At 38.4% G+C, this 19,385-nt stretch overlaps 1 protein-coding gene across 2 annotated transcripts; it reads left to right on the forward strand.

Moving 5' to 3' along the window:
* Positions 1-7,077: 7,077 nt before the first annotated feature.
* Positions 7,078-17,179, forward strand: LOC126622431 (protein CELLULOSE SYNTHASE INTERACTIVE 1-like). 2 transcript variants are annotated; one of them, XM_050291181.1, is made up of 8 exons: positions 7,078-7,569; positions 7,691-7,854; positions 8,342-8,415; positions 9,520-12,556; positions 12,759-15,303; positions 15,647-16,101; positions 16,514-16,630; positions 16,758-17,179. In XM_050291181.1, the coding sequence occupies exons 2-8, from the start codon at positions 7,789-7,791 to the stop codon at positions 16,896-16,898; spliced, it is 6,435 nt and encodes a 2,144-aa protein (XP_050147138.1). In that variant the 5' UTR covers positions 7,078-7,569; positions 7,691-7,788; the 3' UTR covers positions 16,899-17,179. The 2 variants fall into 2 exon arrangements, with proteins under 2 accessions (XP_050147138.1, XP_050147149.1); XM_050291192.1 differs by having other exon boundaries at positions 7,078-7,373.
* The last annotated feature ends 2,206 nt before the right edge of the window (positions 17,180-19,385 follow it).

Below are 19,385 nucleotides of genomic sequence, written 5' to 3' on the forward strand. Positions count from 1 at the left end.
AAATTGAAAATAAAATGTTCATTAAAAGGCCTAAGGCCTGGTTTTTTAAGAGCACCTTACTAAAAAATCTAGAACATCAAATGTATTTGGTAAAACAAAAAAAAAAAAAAGTATTTTTTTAAGAAACTGTTGTCAATGACAGTAGAAAGCATAGAAAAGCAAAAACATAGTAATCAATGTTTATTTAATAAAATTCTCAAATGACAAGTATATCCCCACATATTTTATAAAAATACAATCATTGTCTTTATATTATTCTCTTTGAAAATTATTAAATCACATTAAATATCATATTTTTAATCATTTATCATATTCACATCAATTTATATAAAAATTTATCAAATATCCAGACATTTTTTTTTTTTGGTTAAAAGAACTTTTACATAAAATAAAATAAAGTTTATTAAACACTCAATAAATTTATTTTACAACTGTTTATTCTCACAGCACAATAGAACCTCTTTTTTTAAACCCAACCTTCCTTTATTTATATGAAAATGAGGCCCACCAATTATTTATAACATATGGGTTTAAAAATATTACAAAACCAACATTTTAAGCCGTAAAATTTTATACATAAATCCATATATTCATACTTATAATTATTTAATTAATAATTATGTTTTTTTTCTTCTATGTGCATAAGCACTTATATATATATATATATATATATATATATATATATAAAGTAAATTTATTTAAATCTGTTTAGGCCCCATCTAGATGCTTAGGCGCTAGGTCTCAACCTACCCGCCTGACTAGCGCCTAGCGTATTTTAGAACCATGCACCATATCACCCTATCAATGCCTTATGATTCGTTTGGATGTGCTTTTAAAATAATTGAAAGCGATTTTAGAGAAAAAGTTTTGGATTCCAAAAGCACTTGAAGTGTTTTCTGCAAAAAGCACCAGTTATGTGCCTCTTCCAGGAAGCACTTTAAATGTTTTTTTTAGAATTTACTTGTATTTTTACTAAAAATTGGTTCCAAAAACATTTTCATCAAAAACACCTTCAGTCATTTTAAAAGCACATACACACAAGCTATTAAACTCTTTCCCTCTCTTCTCAGTTGCACCCACGTCTACTTTTTTTTTTTTTTCACTTTTTCTAACTTCCCCAATTCACTAATTTTTATACATAAATTAACTTTAATTAAATTGACTTTTTTATAATTTTAAATCACACACATTGCATCTAGTACAATTTATGAAAGGACACTTATATCCCAACTTTAATGAATAAAAAAATTGAATAAATAAATAAAGGAACTCATTTTGACTTTTGAAGAAGCTTAAATTAAACTAAATACAAATGTCAAAGAAACGCTAAAGATTTATAGTTGAGCATTGTTTTGTATTGTTTATAATAGGAGAATATTACAAACTATCCCATTTTTTTCTTGCCTTATAATTCATATAAGGATTATTACGTGTGGTAGCCAAAATTCATTGGTCCTAGAGAGGACGTTACTTGTTGGTTTCGAATTTGTTTTTTTTTCGTAAGAATCGAATATAAGGTCTTTCACTGACAAATGAAAAAAGAATATCATCAGATTGTTATTACCAAGTGGCGTGTGGGTTGAGAGTTAAATGGAAGAGGGGATGCCTCTTCGTGAATCGCACTGACAAAGGTGACACATCTACTAGGCAATGTGCGCTTTATGCCTCATGTAAAACGATACGTTGGGTCACCCTTTCTAAGCATAGTTGGCAAGCTGAGTAGGCCAACTGAGGTCCAAGAAGGGTTCCATTAGTTCAGAAGGGCCTGATAAGACAAGATCTAGTAGAATCTTTAAGAAATAATAATTCTTACACTCATGGTCCAGACAAGGTCATGATCGTCGATGTTGTTAAAGTTGTATTTGGTATATGAGAAATCATTTCCTTTCTCATATTTGATAAATCCGAAATATGTCTCTTTTTTCATATTTACTTTCTCATCTTTACTAAACATGGAAATAAGAAAATATATTTTCCATTCTTAAGAAGAGGCATGGAAAATTATTTCCCATGGATTCATTCTCGTGCATCAAACATACTCCTAAAAGAAACTCCTAACTAGGCCCCTCATCTCTTTTCCCTTAGCAACCTTTGTGGCTAAAAGGGCAGAACCGCATGGGGTTCAAACTAACCACTTAGGGAGCACCATGCGTGCCCTTATAAATCATTTTCAACTTCATGTCTAGCTCTATATAAAGGCATGCTCATACACAATGACAGGTAATTATTCGTTAGCCAAGAAACTCATAGCTTGATAATCATTTTCTTACCGTTACGACTAACTTATGTATTGAAGAACTTTTGGCTCACACCACAACAATGAGACAAGGCCTTATGTGTGTTTTCATTTTTTATTGTATGAATCTCAGAATAATTTTACGTTTGTGTGAAATTTATTCTTCACAACAAGAACGTTGAATTATACTTTTCTTTTCAATTTTTATTTAAAAAGAAAGATGCATAAATTAAAAACATGCATGTAGCAGATTCTTCTTAACTTAGGTGCAGCCTGCAAGCATCACGCATGACATGAGAGAAGAAACATCCACATCTGACAGCGAAGATGGTGTGGTGTGGTTACACTATTAAATTATTAAATTATTAACTAATTAATTGTTAGTGTGAGTTATCAATCACAATCGTAATTGGTTGTGAAATCAAACTCACATGAAATCTTTTCTACATTAAAAATGAAAGCTCGGCAGGTTTTGGTTTCTCGATGGACCCCTCCAACATCTCCTTTCATTAAAATCAATGTTGATGCTAGCTGGTCCAAGGAGTCTAAAATGGGTTTTGTTGGGGTGGTCCTGCGTGCTGATGGAGTGAGGTTTGTGGCGGCTGCTAGGTATGCTATTTTGTCCCTTAATGTTGCTGCGGCTGAAGCTTTTGTGTTGTTGCGGGGCTGTGATTTGGGTTCCTCTTTGGGTTGTAGCGCGGTCATTTTGGAATCGGATTCCCGTGAATCCATTTCTTGTCTCTCTGGCGCTTTGGATTCTGGCAGTTGGGAGGCTTTTCCTATCTTGGCAAGGGTCAAGCAATTGTGTGAAGCTTTCCAGTTATGTCGCTGGTCTTGGGTTCCAAGATCAGCCAACTCTTCGGCGGATTATCTTGCGTCGGTTAGATGTCCGGAGATGTGTGATCGGGTTTGGGTTAACAGGCCCCCATCTTCGTTGGTGCATGTTCTGAATAAGGATGGGCTTCCTTGTCCGCCTTGAGTTGTTGTTGCGTTGGTTGGGGAGACACTCAACCTGGTTGCAGTGTCTGCTTGTTGGTATCCCCTTCCTTCGTTTTCTTTCTGTTTGTGCCTGTTTGGTGTTCGCCATTAGTTGGCTCTCCTGCTGTTTTCGGTTTCGGCCTTGGTTTCTTCCAAAAAAAAAAAAAAAAAAAACATGGCCCATGGTGGTCACCACAGGGCCCCACCTCACACACCCACACATACAATACAACATATCAACACAAAGATATTTTCTTCTCAACTAATTTCTTCTCAACAGTACATATGGTGTATTGTGATTGAAGGGCTTGAACCATGTTACCATTCGATCAAATCAATTTGTTTCTTTGACTTGGAAGACTTGATAAGGGGTGCCATTAGAATAATACTTGGGATACTCAAATGATGAGTAAAAGTTCATATTCAAAATTGTTCATTGTCGATTCATAGAATTTGATTAGAACTGTTTACATTATAAATCACTCTATAAAGATCGTCTCTGCAAAAAATCACTTAAAACTAAGGTTGTTTAATCATTAAACTGTATAAAAACAGATGAATGAAATTGATAAAAGCATTACGAACTATCTATGTATATGCTGTAATAGATTGGCTAAACAACCTTAGTTTTAATTCATTTTTGGTAAAGATGATCTTTACATAATGATTCATAATATGAACGATTCTGATCATAAGCACAAACTTATGTAATTTGAATTCGAAGAATTATGAATAAAAATTCCAATTTATCCTTAAGTAGTCAAGCATCGGCCGTGCCTTCAAGAGCCTTGAAGTTAGAGATCATGGCTTATGACTGGAATATGATTATTCGACTTCTTATCTCATCACTATTCTTGAGGGATCAGTATCAGTCATAATCTGAATAATATTGGGTCTTCTAATTTTCCACTTTTGTAACTTAAATAAAAAAAAAGATTTTATAACATATCACCCATTTTCTACAAGCCACAATAATATATATTTATATAAAAGTTAGCATTTATACAAAGTGGGGCAATAAAGTACTTTACTTTCAATGTGCTAGCCATAACTAAATATCGAACATACGATACTCGTCTCATCCACACGTGAGTCGAACTTTAGCCTGTAGTAGAGACAAAATAATACTATACCCAAACTCTCTAATCCAATTAGTACAAGGAGGAAATGTTTTGTAACATCCCACATCGTCTAGAATAGTGGATCATGTAAGCCTTATATGTATATTCTCATCTCTACCTAGCACGAGGCATTTTGGGAGCTCACTGGCTTCGGGTTCCATCGGAACTCCGAAGTTAAGCAAGTTCGCGAGAGAGCAATCTCATGATGGGTGACCCATTAGGAATTTCTCGTCTGAGTTCTCAGAAACAAAACCGTGAGGGCATGGTTAGGGCCCAAAACGGACAATATCATGCTACGGCAGAGTCGAGTCCGAAATGTGGTGGGGGTCCGGACCGGGATGTGACATGTTTAGTACTCATCTTCAGCCACAAAACATGACATATATTGCACAGCTTCGATTTACATCCTTGTCGAAATTTTGGCAGCCCGGCTGCTCCGTCTCAATCCCTTTTCACAGGTCCTACAGAAAATGCCAACAAACAAGAGGAACTATTTGAGAAATGAAAATTAACTTTCAATTATTTGGTTTGCCAAAGAAAACACCATGATTTCACTTTGGAATCACACAAATTGCTGCTGTCTCCTTCCTTAATGACTGACCAATTGGTTTTTAAGTCTGACTTTCCAAGTGCTGACAGGAACGATAAAATTAGGGTGATGTTACACATTCATTTTTACTTGTCACACATTTTTTCGATTTTTGGCTGTTGAATCAAATGAATTGAAGAACATCAATGGAGAAAACTTAATAAGAGTGTGTGAATAGCACTACCTTAAAATCAAGCCTGACAAAAAGCTTAGTAAATGGGGTATTTTGGAGGATAAATTAGAAATCTAGACTTTTTAATGCGAAATTCTCCTCTTGTAAAATACTGTATATAATTAGTCCAAGTTAGGATGGAACTTTTTATAACTAAAAGAAGGTTTAGTGGTCACTTAGTACTACGGTCTAGTAGTATTCCTCTTCATTTGTAAATAAGAGGTTTTAGGTTTGATTCTCGCCAAAGACGAATATGAACCACATTATTGCTAGTCCATTGTGAGACTTAGCTCACCCCCTTCCCTTAGTATAGATAATATTGTATTTAAAAAAAAAATAGAAGGTCTAGTGGTGTTGTCACTTAGTACTCTAGTCTAGTGATATTCATCTTTACTTGTAAGTGAGAGGACTTGGTTTGATTATCGCTAAAGGCGATTTTGAACCACATTATTATGGTTTGCCCATTGTGAGACTTAATCCACTCCTCCACCCATTTGGCAAGAATCAAATATAAAACCTCTCACTTACAAAAAAAAAAAAAAAATTAGGAAAGGTTGAATAATAATTATTTAAAGTTGTATGATTCCTTAACCTTATTAGGTGTATCTACTTGTGTATTCCACCAGTAATTGCCTTTTATTGATAAAATATTAAGTTGCCATAATATTCCAGCCAACTTAGAAAGAGAAAGAGTATCACATCAAGCGAGACAGATGTGCTTCGGCTCGGCTTTAAACTATTCAGCCCAATTTTATAATTTTGTATTATCACCCAAACATTATGTACTCTGCCAAATTGTACAGGTTTCTTTTTTCGAAATGAAAAACTATAGAAATTGGCAAAATTATTCGTCAACGTTTTGCATAACAATTTTTTCGTTCGTAGATATAAAAACGTGTGAAAATGTGTTCGTTAGACATTTTTGTGAAAATAAACTTAGAAAAGAATATTTAACTTAAGTTTTGTAGAAAATCAAATTGATAATTTTTCTATTTTTTGAATAATAGTTTTCAAAATAATAGCAGATAAAATATACAATATCCATATGGCGATTTACTGCAATTGCGCAAATCAATCATGTATTTACGCTCTAGTGAGGGTTTGATGCCCAATGATTCTCTTTCTCCTAACAATAGCTATTTATCTACTAATGCTATCACTCAACTAAAAAACATTATAAAATAAAGTTCGAGTTTAATAAAAAAAAAAAACATGTATGTCACCACTACCATCACCATCATGATCACCACCGCCGCAACCATCTTTGACATCACCACCTCCCACCAACACCATCAACATATTCTACACCGCCACTACCCTCGCTAGCATGGCCACAACTACCTCCACCATCTCACCATTGCCATAGTCTCGCCTTGACCACCGTCACTTGCAACTCCGCCTCCGCCGCTGCCACCATCACCATCACCACCATCACCACTATATTATCCACCAACGTCACTTACCACCATGGCCATCATCACCTCCACCGTTTCACCGTTCTAGCCACCAACACCAACACCGCCACCATCATCACCACCACTATATCATCCACCAACATCACTTACCACCATGATCATCATCACCTCGATCGTCTTACAGTTTTAGCCACCACCATCGCCACCATCATATTGAGAATAGAGTCTCACATCGAGTATATGACAAAATACAATACAACTCATATTTGTTATTTCTCCCCCAATATCACCAAGGCCTTTTGTGGCAAAATCCAACATCTAAAATAAGTGATTAAGTTGAGATAATATCAGTGATGTTGGTAGTTGACCATGTTGGGTATCACATCACCATCATGACCGCCTCTCATTTTACAAAATAATTATTTCAAAATCGTTTTGCAAAACATTACCGAACGGGCCTGATACTTTCACAAGCTCAAGTAGTACTTTTACAATGTGATTTGCTACTTGCCGGTCAACTATAAAGCTGAAAAGAAAGCCGAAGCCAAGCCATGGAAGCGTTTCACGCTTGAAACCGACTGTCGGTGGTCTTATGAGGCTGTGACGGTGCAGCCGTCTGTCATTCTCTCTCTCGCGCTTCTTCACAGCATCTAATGTAAACGTAAAACTCGTCCAACAGACAAAAGGGAAACTAAAAAAGAAAAAGGAAAATTATATAAATCTCTATCTTTTCGATTTGTTGCTTGTAGACTTGTAGTTGTGGTGTTGTTGCTCTTCAATTCCCTTGTCTTTTACGAAACCCAATTGCCAGTTCAATCGAATTGATGCACCAAACAGCTTCTTCATCTCTCACTATCTCAAGGTCTCACCTCCTCCATCTCTCCCTCTCAATTGCACATTTGCACATTTGCACAATTGGGTTTGCATTTGTTAGTGTTGCGCTTTGACTCCCCACTGAAAGCTCCGGACTTGATTCGATCTCGTCCGAATCCTCCTTCCTGTGAGAGAGCAATTGTATGTTGATCTGTTCCTTTCTTCTGCAGAAACAAGAAATGCAAGTGAGGAACAAGTCAATTCAGCTTCACTAGCTCGCTCACTCAATCATGTTTCAATTTGTAGAATTTGTGGTAAATTGTTAGATTTGTTATCTGACCTGGATTCCTTGTGTTTGGGTGGCAGGAGGCTGTGAGGTGAGGTAGATCTGGAGAAGGCCAAGCTGGTCTCTTCTCTTTACTCCTTTTTCCTAAGGAATCTTGAAGAGTAGCAGCAAAGCTGGCATGGCAACCACAATGGGATGGAGGTATGCTGCCACCAATGGCAGCACCCTTTCCACTAATGATCTGGTACCCGTACCCGCCTATTATGTCGTTTCTGTTTCATTTCTATTTCTTATGTTGGTTTCTTTCTATTATGAATATTGGGTTGGGTGCCATTTTCCATCTTCTTGTTTCATTGTCCAATCTATATGCCTCATTCTGCTGCACAGTGTTTGGTATGCATTATTGCTCTAGAGTTTAGCAGACTGAATATCTAGTAGCACTGAATTTTAAGTGATTCGGGAATGCGTTTCTGGGAGCTTGGGAAAATTTAAATTTGGAATTGGATTCATAACCGATCCCAAGAAGTCTGTTTCCCACCCAAAATATTGGTTGAGAGTGGATATTGAAAAGCAACTCACAATGATCCCAAGTTATGAAGAAAAGAAAGAATCATATTGAGAAAAATTAAACCGGTGGGGGGGGGGGGGGGGGGGAGGGTGAGATTTCATGTTTTAGGTACAAAAGCGCATAATGGATTATTCTCTCATTGCTTTCGTTCTTGTGATTTCAGGAAAGGAATGGTGATGCAAAAGTTCAAGATTCGGAGCCTCCAACACCACATTCTCTTTTAAAGATGGGTTCACGGTTGGTTAAAATTTCTTTCTGCAAACTATTTGGCCAAGTTGGTTAAAGGAATTTGTTTGCATATGGGAAATTTTTTGCCACTTGGTAATCATTAAGGTTCTAGTAGGTTATGCTAGTGAGTATTTTGCTGCTTTCTGTGAGCTAGTGTCTGCTTGTGGCAGGATGGAGAAATACTTGAACTGGTCTCCCTTAGGAGATAGCACTTCCATTAATGATAGTTTGTTTCTGTGTCTAATCCTAAAGGTGGAGGTCATAAAGTTCCAAAATGATTTCACGCAAACGAAGCTGGGATCTGGTTGCTTGCTTTTTTTAATGGGGCTTGTCTACACTTCTACACACTGTCTCTCCATTCTAGCAAAACTTGATCTTTGTTTAGTTTATCAATTAAGAACCACATCTTCTGTCTCAAATTATGACAGAATTAATACTGTTTTAGGAGCCACTTTTTTCATATCATAATCATACTTTAGAAGTTCTTATCTCCATCACAGGAGAAAGAACATGCAGATGTTGGATTTTGTAGTCAGGAAGATTGACAATGTTATAGGTAGTTTTTCTCGATACTTCCAACACATCGTATTCCTTCCAGTGCATTAAATGCTCACTATGTTGGTGGGGTTTACCAATAAATGCTGTTACGATAGAATCATTACTTGCTCACTTTGAAGCAATGATGCATTTTGGCTACCTTTGGTCGGACATCTTTCAATTTTTATTTTTATTTTTTTTAATTTTATGGGTTTGAGTTGTTTGATGGAATTTAACTAGTGATCTGTCTTCTGCAAGCTGTGAATAAATGAGACCCAGTAACAGGTTGTCAATTTGAAGTATTAAGTGTCACCATCAATTATTTCCTCTGAGGTTATAGGATTTGGTTTTCATGCCACATATATTTGGAATTCTGTTATCTTGTAATTATGTCATGTTGTTTTACTTTCTTCAGAGTCGTATTTTCTTTGTTTTAGATACAGGCTAATAAGTTGAGGGGGGGGGGGGGACCTTGTCGACTGTGTTGTATTTTCTTTAGTTAATAAAAGCTATGTTTATTATAAAACAAGGGGATAATTCTGGCTAAGTTATCTTTGGTTCTCATATTTCTTACAGAGATCGTAGTAGTAGCATGGAGGATGCAGATGGGACATTGGCAAGTGTTGCTCAATGCATTGAGCAGCTGCGTCAAAGTTCCTCATCTGTACAAGACAAGGAGTATTCGTTGAAGCAGTTGCTTGAGCTTATCAATACTCGTGAAAATGCTTTCAGTGCTGTTGGATCTCACTCTCAAGCAGTTCCAGTGCTTGTTTCTCTTCTTCGATCAGGTTCAGTTGGAGTTAAGATACAAGCTGCTACTGTTTTAGGCTCTCTATGCAAGGAGAATGAACTCAGGGTGAAAGTCCTGCTTGGAGGATGCATTCCGCCATTGCTTGGTCTACTCAGGTCCAGCTCAGCAGAAGGGCAAGTTGCATCTGCGAAGACAATTTATGCTGTTTCTCAAGGTGGTGCCAGGGATCATGTTGGATCAAAAATATTTTCAACTGAAGGAGTTGTGCCAGTGCTCTGGGAGCAGCTACAAAAAGGGATAAAAACTGGTAGTTTGGTTGATAGTTTGTTGACTGGAGCATTAAAGAACCTATCCAGCAGCACTGAGGGATTCTGGACTGCAACCTTCCAAGCTGGAGCAGTGGATATACTTGTGAAGTTGCTGACAACTGGGCAGTCAAGCACTCAAGCTAACGTGTGCTTTCTACTTGCATGTATGATGGTGGAAGATCCATCTGTCTGTTCTAAGGTGCTGGCTTCAGAGGCTACCAAACAACTTCTCAAGCTTTTAGGATCCGGAAATGAAGCTTCTGTTAGAGCAGAAGCTGCAGGTGCTCTTAAATCTCTTTCTGCCCAGTGCAAAGAAGCAAGACGGGAAATAGCTAACTTCAACGGCATACCTGTATTGATAAATGCTACAATAGCCCCTTCCAAAGAATTCATGCAGGGTGAGTATGCCCAAGCATTGCAGGAGAATGCCATGTGTGCTTTAGCAAATATTTCTGGTGGTTTGTCATATGTTATCTCAAGCCTTGGGCAAAGCCTTGAATCTTGCACTTCACCTGCCCAAATTTCTGATACATTAGGGGCTTTGGCTTCAGCTTTGATGATATATGATAGTACGGCAGAATCTAATAGAGCATCAGATCCTGTGGTTATTGAGCAGACATTGGTTTCACAGTTCAAACCTCGTTTACCGTTTCTTGTTCAGGAACGAACCATAGAGGCCCTTGCGAGTTTGTATGGGAATTCTGTACTCTCAGTTAAACTTGCCAATTCAGAAGCAAAGCGTTTGCTTGTTGGTTTGATCACAATGGCAACAAATGAAGTTCAGGATGAGCTAATGAGAGCTCTTCTTGCACTTTGCAATAGTGAGGAAAGTCTGTGGCGTGCACTTCAAGGCCGTGAAGGGGTTCAGCTGTTGATATCACTTCTTGGGCTTTCATCAGAACAGCAGCAAGAATGTGCAGTTGCACTGCTTTGCCTGCTTTCCAATGAGAATGACGAAAGTAAATGGGCTATTACTGCTGCTGGTGGCATACCTCCACTTGTTCAGATTCTGGAGACAGGATCTGCAAAAGCCAAGGAAGATTCAGCATCAATCCTTAGGAACCTGTGCAACCACAGTGAAGATATACGTGCATGTGTCGAAAGTGCTGATGCTGTTCCTGCATTACTGTGGCTTCTAAAGAATGGAAGTTCAAACGGAAAAGAAATTGCAGCAAAGACTTTAAATCATTTGATCCATAAATCTGATACAGCAACCATTAGCCAACTTACTGCCTTATTGACCAGTGATCTACCTGAATCTAAAGTGTATGTTTTGGATGCTTTAAAAAGTATGCTGTCTGTGGTCCCCCTCAATGATATATCACGTGAAGGTAGTGCTGCTAATGATGCAATTGAGACAATGATAAAAATATTGAGCTCAACTAAAGAAGAGACTCAAGCCAAGTCTGCATCAGCTTTAGCTGGAATATTTGAATCCAGGAAGGACTTGCGTGAAGGTAGCATTGCTGTTAAAACTCTTTGGTCAGCCATTAAGTTGATTAGTGTTGAATCTGTATATATCCTTGCAGAGGCCTCACGTTGCCTTGCGGCAATATTTCTTTCGATTAAAGAGAACCGGGATGTGGCAGCTGTTGCTCGAGATATATTATCTCCGTTAGTTGTGCTTGCTAACTCTTCAGTTCTGGAAGTTGCAGAACTAGCAACATGTGCTCTGGCTAATCTTATTTTGGACAGTGAAGTTTCAGAGAAAGCAGTTGCTGAAGATATTATTTTCCCGGCTACTAGAGTTTTGCGTGAAGGCACAGTACCTGGAAAGACTCATGCAGCAGCAGCAATTGCTCGCCTGCTCCATTCTCGTCAAATTGATTATGCTTTAACTGATTGTGTGAATTGTGCTGGAACTGTTCTTGCATTAGTTTCTTTTCTAGAATCTGTTAATCATGATTCTGTTGCCACATTAGAGGCACTTGAGGCACTTGCTATTCTATCCAGGTCAGAAGGTGCTACTGGAGATATAAAACCTGCATGGGCAGTTTTAGCCGAATTCCCGAAAAGCATTACCCCAATAGTTTTATCCATTGCTGATGCAACACCCTTGTTGCAGGATAAGGCTATTGAAATATTATCACGGCTTTGCAGAGATCAGCCTGATGTATTGGGTGACACGGTTGCTACTGCTTATGGATGTATTTCATCAATTGCCAAAAGAGTGATCAATTCAACGAAATCAAAAGTTAAAACTGGAGGAACTGCACTACTTATTTGTGTTGCAAAAGTTAGTCATCAGAGAATTGTGGAAGATCTTAGTGAATCAAACTTATGCACCCAGCTAATTCAAGCTCTTGTTGCAATGTTTAGTTCTTTGGGAAGCCCAGGGGATAATGAGAATGATTCTATTGGCATTTATAGGCATTCTAAAGAGGAAACAAAGATTGGTGAGTCCACAGGAGTAATTAGTGGTGTCAATTTAGCTATGTGGCTACTGTCTATTCTTGCCTGTCACGATGAAAGGTGCAAAATTGTGATTATGGAGGCTGGGGCTGTGGAAGTCCTCACTGACAGGATCTCAAATGATTTCTCACCCTACTCACAGGTAATCAACTCTCTTATTTTGCTTAATGTATTCACTCAATAAGGAAGAAGATCAAAATACATTGGATCATTTCTGAATTTGTATATACGCAGATCCATCATAGGAAAGTGTTGTTCACTACCTATCGGCTTACTTATCCATTAAATATTGCTTATAGCCCTAATGATCTAACCTGGTTTTGTGTATGGTGCAATGTATGCAGATTGAGTTTAAAGAAGATAGTAGTATATGGATTTGTACTTTGCTGCTAGCAATCTTGTTACAAAACAGAGACATCATACGAGCACATGCAACCATGAAATCTGTACCAGTACTTGCAAACTGGTTGAGATCAGAGGATTTGCCCACCAGATATTTTGCTGCACAGGCGATGGCCAGCCTAGTCTGTAATGGTAGCAGGGGGACTCTTCTATCTGTTGCAAATTCTGGAGCAGCAGGCGGGCTCATTTCCCTACTTGGCTGTGCAGATATTGATATAAGTGATCTTTTGCAGTTGTCAGAAGAGTGTGGTTTAGTGCGTTATCCTGAGCAAGTTGCCCTTGAGAGGTTGTTCAGAGTTGAAGACATAAGGGTTGGCGCTACTTCCAGGAAAGCAATACCTGCACTTGTTGATCTACTCAAACCCATTCCAGATCGTCCTGGAGCACCATTTTTAGCACTTGGGCTTCTGACTCAGCTTGCGAAAGACTGTCCGTCGAATAAAATTGTAATGGTAGAATCAGGAGCTTTGGAAGCACTGACCAAATATCTTTCACTTGGCCCTCAAGATGCAACTGAGGAAGCTGCTACAGATCTGTTAGGTATACTATTTGGCAGTGCTGAAATCAGGAGACATGACTCTTCATTTGGTGCTGTTGGTCAGCTTGTGGCAGTTTTACGTTTAGGTGGAAGAGCTTCAAGGTACAGTGCTGCTAAAGCATTGGAAAGCTTGTTTTCTGCTGACCATATAAGGAATGCAGAAAGTGCTCGACAAGCTGTTCAACCATTGGTGGAGATTCTCAATACTGGTTCTGAGAAGGAGCAACATGCTGCAATTGCTGCGTTGGTAAGGCTGCTGAGTGAAAATCCATCAAGAGCCTTAGCAGTTGCAGATGTTGAGATGAATGCAGTAGATGTTCTCTGCAAGATTCTTTCTTCAAATTGCTCAATGGAGCTGAAAGGGGAAGCTGCCGAGTTGTGTTGTGTTCTCTTTGGAAATACAAGAATCAGGTCAACAATGGCTGCAGCTAGATGTGTGGAGCCTCTGGTGTCTCTTCTTGTGACCGAGTTCAGTCCTGCACAGCATTCAGTTGTCCGTGCATTGGATAAACTTGTTGATGATGAGCAACTGGCAGAACTTGTTGCTGCTCACGGGGCAGTTATTCCTCTTGTAGGTCTTCTATATGGTAAGAATTACTTGCTCCATGAAGCTATTTCCAGAGCCCTTGTGAAATTAGGGAAAGACAGGCCTGCTTGCAAGATGGAAATGGTGAAAGCTGGAGTAATTGAGAGCATACTTGACATCCTCCATGAGGCACCCGATTTTCTCTCTGCTGCTTTTGCAGAACTGCTCCGAATATTGACCAACAATGCAAGCATTGCTAAGGGACCGTCTGCTTCAAAAGTGGTTGAGCCCCTTTTTGTGCTTCTAACAAGACCAGAGTTTGGACCTGATGGGCAGCATAGTGCACTTCAAGTTCTTGTCAACGTTTTGGAGCATCCACAGTGTCGTTCTGACTATAAGTTGACTTCCCACCAAGCTGTTGAACCTATTATTCCCTTACTTGATTCTCCTGCTCCAGCGGTACAACAGTTGGCCACTGAGCTTCTGTCACATTTACTCTTTGAAGAACAACTTCAAAAGGATTCAGTGACTCAGCAAGTGATTGGTCCTCTCATACGGGTTCTTGGCTCTGGTATACACATTTTGCAGCAGAGAGCTGTGAAGGCCCTTGTTAGTATTGCGCTAATTTGGCCGAATGAAATAGCAAAAGAGGGTGGTGTCACTGAATTGTCCAAGGTGATATTGCAATCAGATACATCTCTTCCTCATGCCTTGTGGGAATCGGCTGCTGCTGTTTTATCAAGCATTCTGCAATTTAGTTCTGAATTTTATTTGGAAGTGCCTGTGGCTGTGTTGGTAAGGTTGCTTCGTTCTGGCTCAGAAGGCACAGTAATTGGTGCATTGAATGCTCTTCTGGTACTGGAAAGTGATGATGCAACCAGTGCAGAAGCAATGGCTGAAAGTGGTGCTTTAGAGGCTCTTTTGGATCTTCTTAGATCTCATCAGTGTGAGGAAACTGCTGCTAGGCTGTTGGAAGTACTGTTGAACAATGTGAAGATCAGAGAAACCAAGGCTACCAAGTCTGCCGTATTACCATTGTCTCAGTACCTCTTAGATCCACAAACCCAAGCTCAGCAAGCGAGGTTACTGGCAACTCTAGCTCTTGGTGATCTATTCCAGAATGAGGGCCTTGCTCGAAGCACTGACGCTGTTTCAGCTTGTCGTGCACTAGTAAATGTGCTTGAAGAGCAACCTACTGAAGAAATGAAGGTTGTAGCGATATGTGCATTGCAGAACCTTGTCATGTACAGTAGATCTAATAAAAGAGCAGTTGCTGAGGCTGGTGGCGTCCAGGTTGTGTTGGATCTGATTGGTTCAAGCGATCCAGATACTTCTATTCAGGCTGCAATGTTTGTTAAACTTCTCTTTTCAAACCATACCATTCAAGAGTATGCTTCTAGTGAGACAGTAAGGGCGATTACTGGTAAGTTATTTTTGGCTTTTACGCAGAATTTTATTTGAGCTATCTAAGTAGGTACCTTTAGTTTTATTGTGGTTAAAAGGTGCAAAACGATGTTATGCAGTGTGTGACCATAGTAGAACCCTTAGGTTGAAACTTGAAATCAATAATTAAGTAATCCGCTAATTTATATTTTTTTTTTGTTGAAGTGTTAGAGTTAGATTAATCATTTTGGTTCACTGAATAATCATTTTAGTTCATTGAATCAGAGGTTTCAGTTGTTACTTGGATAACCTTGCTGCTGAAGCAGATATTTTTCTTTGTTCTTCTAAAAAAATAACTGATACGATTTTTTTGGCCTCATTAGCTGCTATCGAGAAAGATTTATGGGCAACCGGAACTGTGAATGAGGAGTACCTGAAAGCTCTGAACGCTCTTTTTAGCAACTTCCCACGACTTAGAGCCACAGAACCTGCAACGTTAAGCATTCCTCATCTTGTTACATCCCTCAAGACAGGGTCAGAGGCAACTCAAGAAGCTGCCTTGGATGCACTCTTTCTTCTTAGGCAAGCTTGGTCAGCATGTCCAGCTGAAGTTTCTAGGGCGCAGTCAATTGCTGCAGCCGATGCAATCCCCTTGCTGCAATACTTAATTCAGTCTGGCCCACCTCGGTTTCAGGAGAAGACAGAATTTTTGTTACAATGTTTGCCGGGGACATTGGTGGTGATAATCAAGCGTGGAAATAATATGAAGCAGTCAGTGGGAAATCCTAGTGTTTATTGCAAGATTACACTCGGCAACACTCCACCTAAGCAAACTCAGGTCAAATGCTTTTAAATGCGTTCTCTCCACTACCTTTTCTATTCACAAGTGATATATGAATCTTAATTTTTAGTTTGGTCGAATATATGAATCTTTATTTTGGAACTTGAAGAAATGCAAAATAAATATCTTAGTAAATGCCTAAATTCTTTTTCTCTTCATGTTGACATATTCAAGGAAAAATCTCTGAACTGTGATTTCTGTTGAATTGTAGGCCATTTACCGTATATATTAAACGAAGTATAGTCCATAGTTATTGCAAGAACAGTAGAATTCTGGAAACTAAATATGCTAGCCATGTTGATTGTGTTTCTGGGATATAGCGCACAATATCTTTTCTGTTTCTCCAATGATACATGACCTTGATATTGGTGCTATTTTAACCTCTTATCACGATTTTATGAATTTACAGGTTGTTTCAACTGGACCGAATCCCGAATGGGATGAAAGCTTTTCGTGGTCCTTTGAGAGTCCTCCGAAAGGCCAGAAGCTCCACATATCTTGCAAGAACAAGAGCAAAATGGGAAAGGTAAGTGGACAAAGATATCGCATATAGGCACTTCTATTTATAATAAGAGGATATCTTTTCTCATCTGATCCATCATTTTTGATCTACCAAGTAACTGGTAACCAATTCTCATTTGATATATTGACAGAGTTCATTTGGAAAGGTAACCATCCAGATTGATCGTGTAGTAATGCTGGGAGCAGTTGCCGGCGAGTACACTCTGTTGCCAGAAAGCAAAAGCGGGCCGTCACGGAATTTAGAAATAGAGTTCCAGTGGTCTAACAAGTAACAACAAAACCCACATTGAGTTTTTGTTATAATTCTTGTGCGAATGAATTATTAGGGGAAACATGTTCAAAAAGATAATTATTTTTTTCTTTTCTTTTTAATTTTCAGTCTGGATTATTTATCATGTGAATGTACATAATATCCCAAAGATTTTGATTTTTTTTGTCAAAAGTCCTTTGAGTAGTCATTTGTGAATGTATTCTTTTATAACTTGTGGGAAACATGTAACTTTCTTGTTTGCTTGTCAATGTTAGTGGAAATAATGAAAGTTGAATTTTAATATTTTTTTTTTATGGTTAAATGCTAAATTTTGCTTATATGGTTTATATGGCTTATACTTAGTTTTATTTATTTTCTCATGCTTATTTTTTCTTTGACAACCATGTTGAAGTTGTCACGCCCTTAAATTCATGGCGAATATTTAATGAAATATGACACTTGGTACTTGTGACACAAGTTTAAGATACAAACACACGAAGGGAGTTACTTGAAATATTTTAAAGTAAACTTTTATTCAAAATAGGGTGAGCAAAGATGAGTTTTACATAAATATTACAATACAAAAACATGAAGACGGAGTACAAGGGGAACTATGTTTATTCCGTAATAAGTTAATAAAGTAGAAAGCGTCATTCTTGTTATAAACATTGTATTCAAATGTGAATGTGTAAATCTTAGATTATATTTGATACTAGTTATTCTTTCCTATTAGGACTTGTATTCCTTGGAGAAGAAGGATTATTCCCTCCCCTATTACTATAAATAAAGGCAATGCGTAGGAGGAATAACATATCATCTGCATAACCCTACAAACACATCTCTCCCTACCGTGCCCCTTCTCTCCTATGTCAGATTAAAATAAGTCACAACACGTTATCATCACGCTCCTACCGCTGCACTTAGGAATCTGACGTGAAAGTTTTCTGCTTAAACCAGTTCATCAATATCATCACAAAATCAGGTTCTTCCAAAACAACGATTTTTATCTCGATATTTTTGCAGCCCTGATAGCATGAACATTCACCATAATGCATGACCCAACTCTACGTTTTTCGAATTTTAGATTCTACATAAATTGTATATGCATTATATCCATAATTGTCGAATTATGTGAATTGATATTGCCATGAATTATGTCATATATCTGTTCATGCATTGAATTTTATGTTGAATATGCATGAAATTCAATTGAATTATAATATGGAAATCAAGAAAAAAAAAATTATAATCTACGGCTTCAGAAATACCCAACCCTCGAGTAGCGGCTCAAAGCCGCACTTCCATGTTGAGAGACCAAACCGGAGCCATGGGCTCCATGTTCCAAACCTAGAAACCTAACGCCTTCCATGGGGTCCCCATCGTCGCAAATTGGCCTACAACCAATCTTTGCCCACAACCAATCTTTGCCCACGAGTTTAAGATACAAACACACAAAGGGAGTCACTTGATCGAGATTCTTTCGAATCTCATCGAATTTTTCGAAATGCCGATTTAAATTTCTAGGGTTTTTGGTTGAAACATTGAGATTTCCTTATCTTCGTTTGTCTTTATGGTTGCTAACGACCCACGAGGGTATCCCGAGTCTTCCCCACCCAAGATTTGGCCACCTACAGTGGTAGCAACGGTCATCTTCCCCAGCAATAACACCTAGCTTTGTTAGAATTTTTTGGTTTAAGTCTGACCCTAATTTATTGGGCCTGACCTTGACTATGGTCGAAAAAAAAAAGTTTTTCTTTTTCTCCGGGCTCACTATTGCAAGCCCAACCCTGACCCTGGCACCGCAGTAGAATCCAGTCCCTATTGGGCTCTCAATGTTCCCTGCACCACGTTGCACCCAATCCTGGCCAGCAGCTGGTGACTCAGTGCACTTGCACCATGACGCACTGGATCGCGTTCTTAGGATCACTTGCCCTGTGAAGCAGCAAATCTATGCCCTTAACGAACCCTTTTTGATCTTGCCCAACAATTTGGGCTTGCTTCTACAGCCTAGAAAAGCTTGTAGCCTTTTCTGTTGGCTCGACCTATCTTATACCCAGCCCAATTTTTGGGCTGGGCCGCACGATCATAACTACTCAGCCCACCCATGGGCTTTTTGGGCCCCAAGTTTAATTGCCTATTTTTTAGGTTTATAATTTTTCTCCCATATTTTAATTTTGGCTCGAAGTCCAAATAATTAATTCAATTACAATTCTAGACCCCGAAGATCTATTTGCATATTTTCTTGTTGCATATTTTTGTATATATATTTGTATTTGTTTGTAAGAACATATGAACCTGAAGTTCATAATTTTTTCAAACCCAAAGTTTCTAGAAACATGCCTTATTTGAAAACCTGAAGTTATCCTTAAAACATCACCTAAGAAAACCCGAAGTTTTTCTCATGTAACTTTAAACCAATAAATGTCTATTAGAACCTGAATGTTCTACTCCTATGTGAAAGGATTGATTTTTCTCCATTACACTAACCACATTCTTGTGTATTTATTTT

The sequence above is a fragment of the Malus sylvestris genome, chromosome 1, assembly GCF_916048215.2.
Source record: "Malus sylvestris chromosome 1, drMalSylv7.2, whole genome shotgun sequence".
NCBI lineage: Eukaryota > Viridiplantae > Streptophyta > Magnoliopsida > Rosales > Rosaceae > Malus > Malus sylvestris.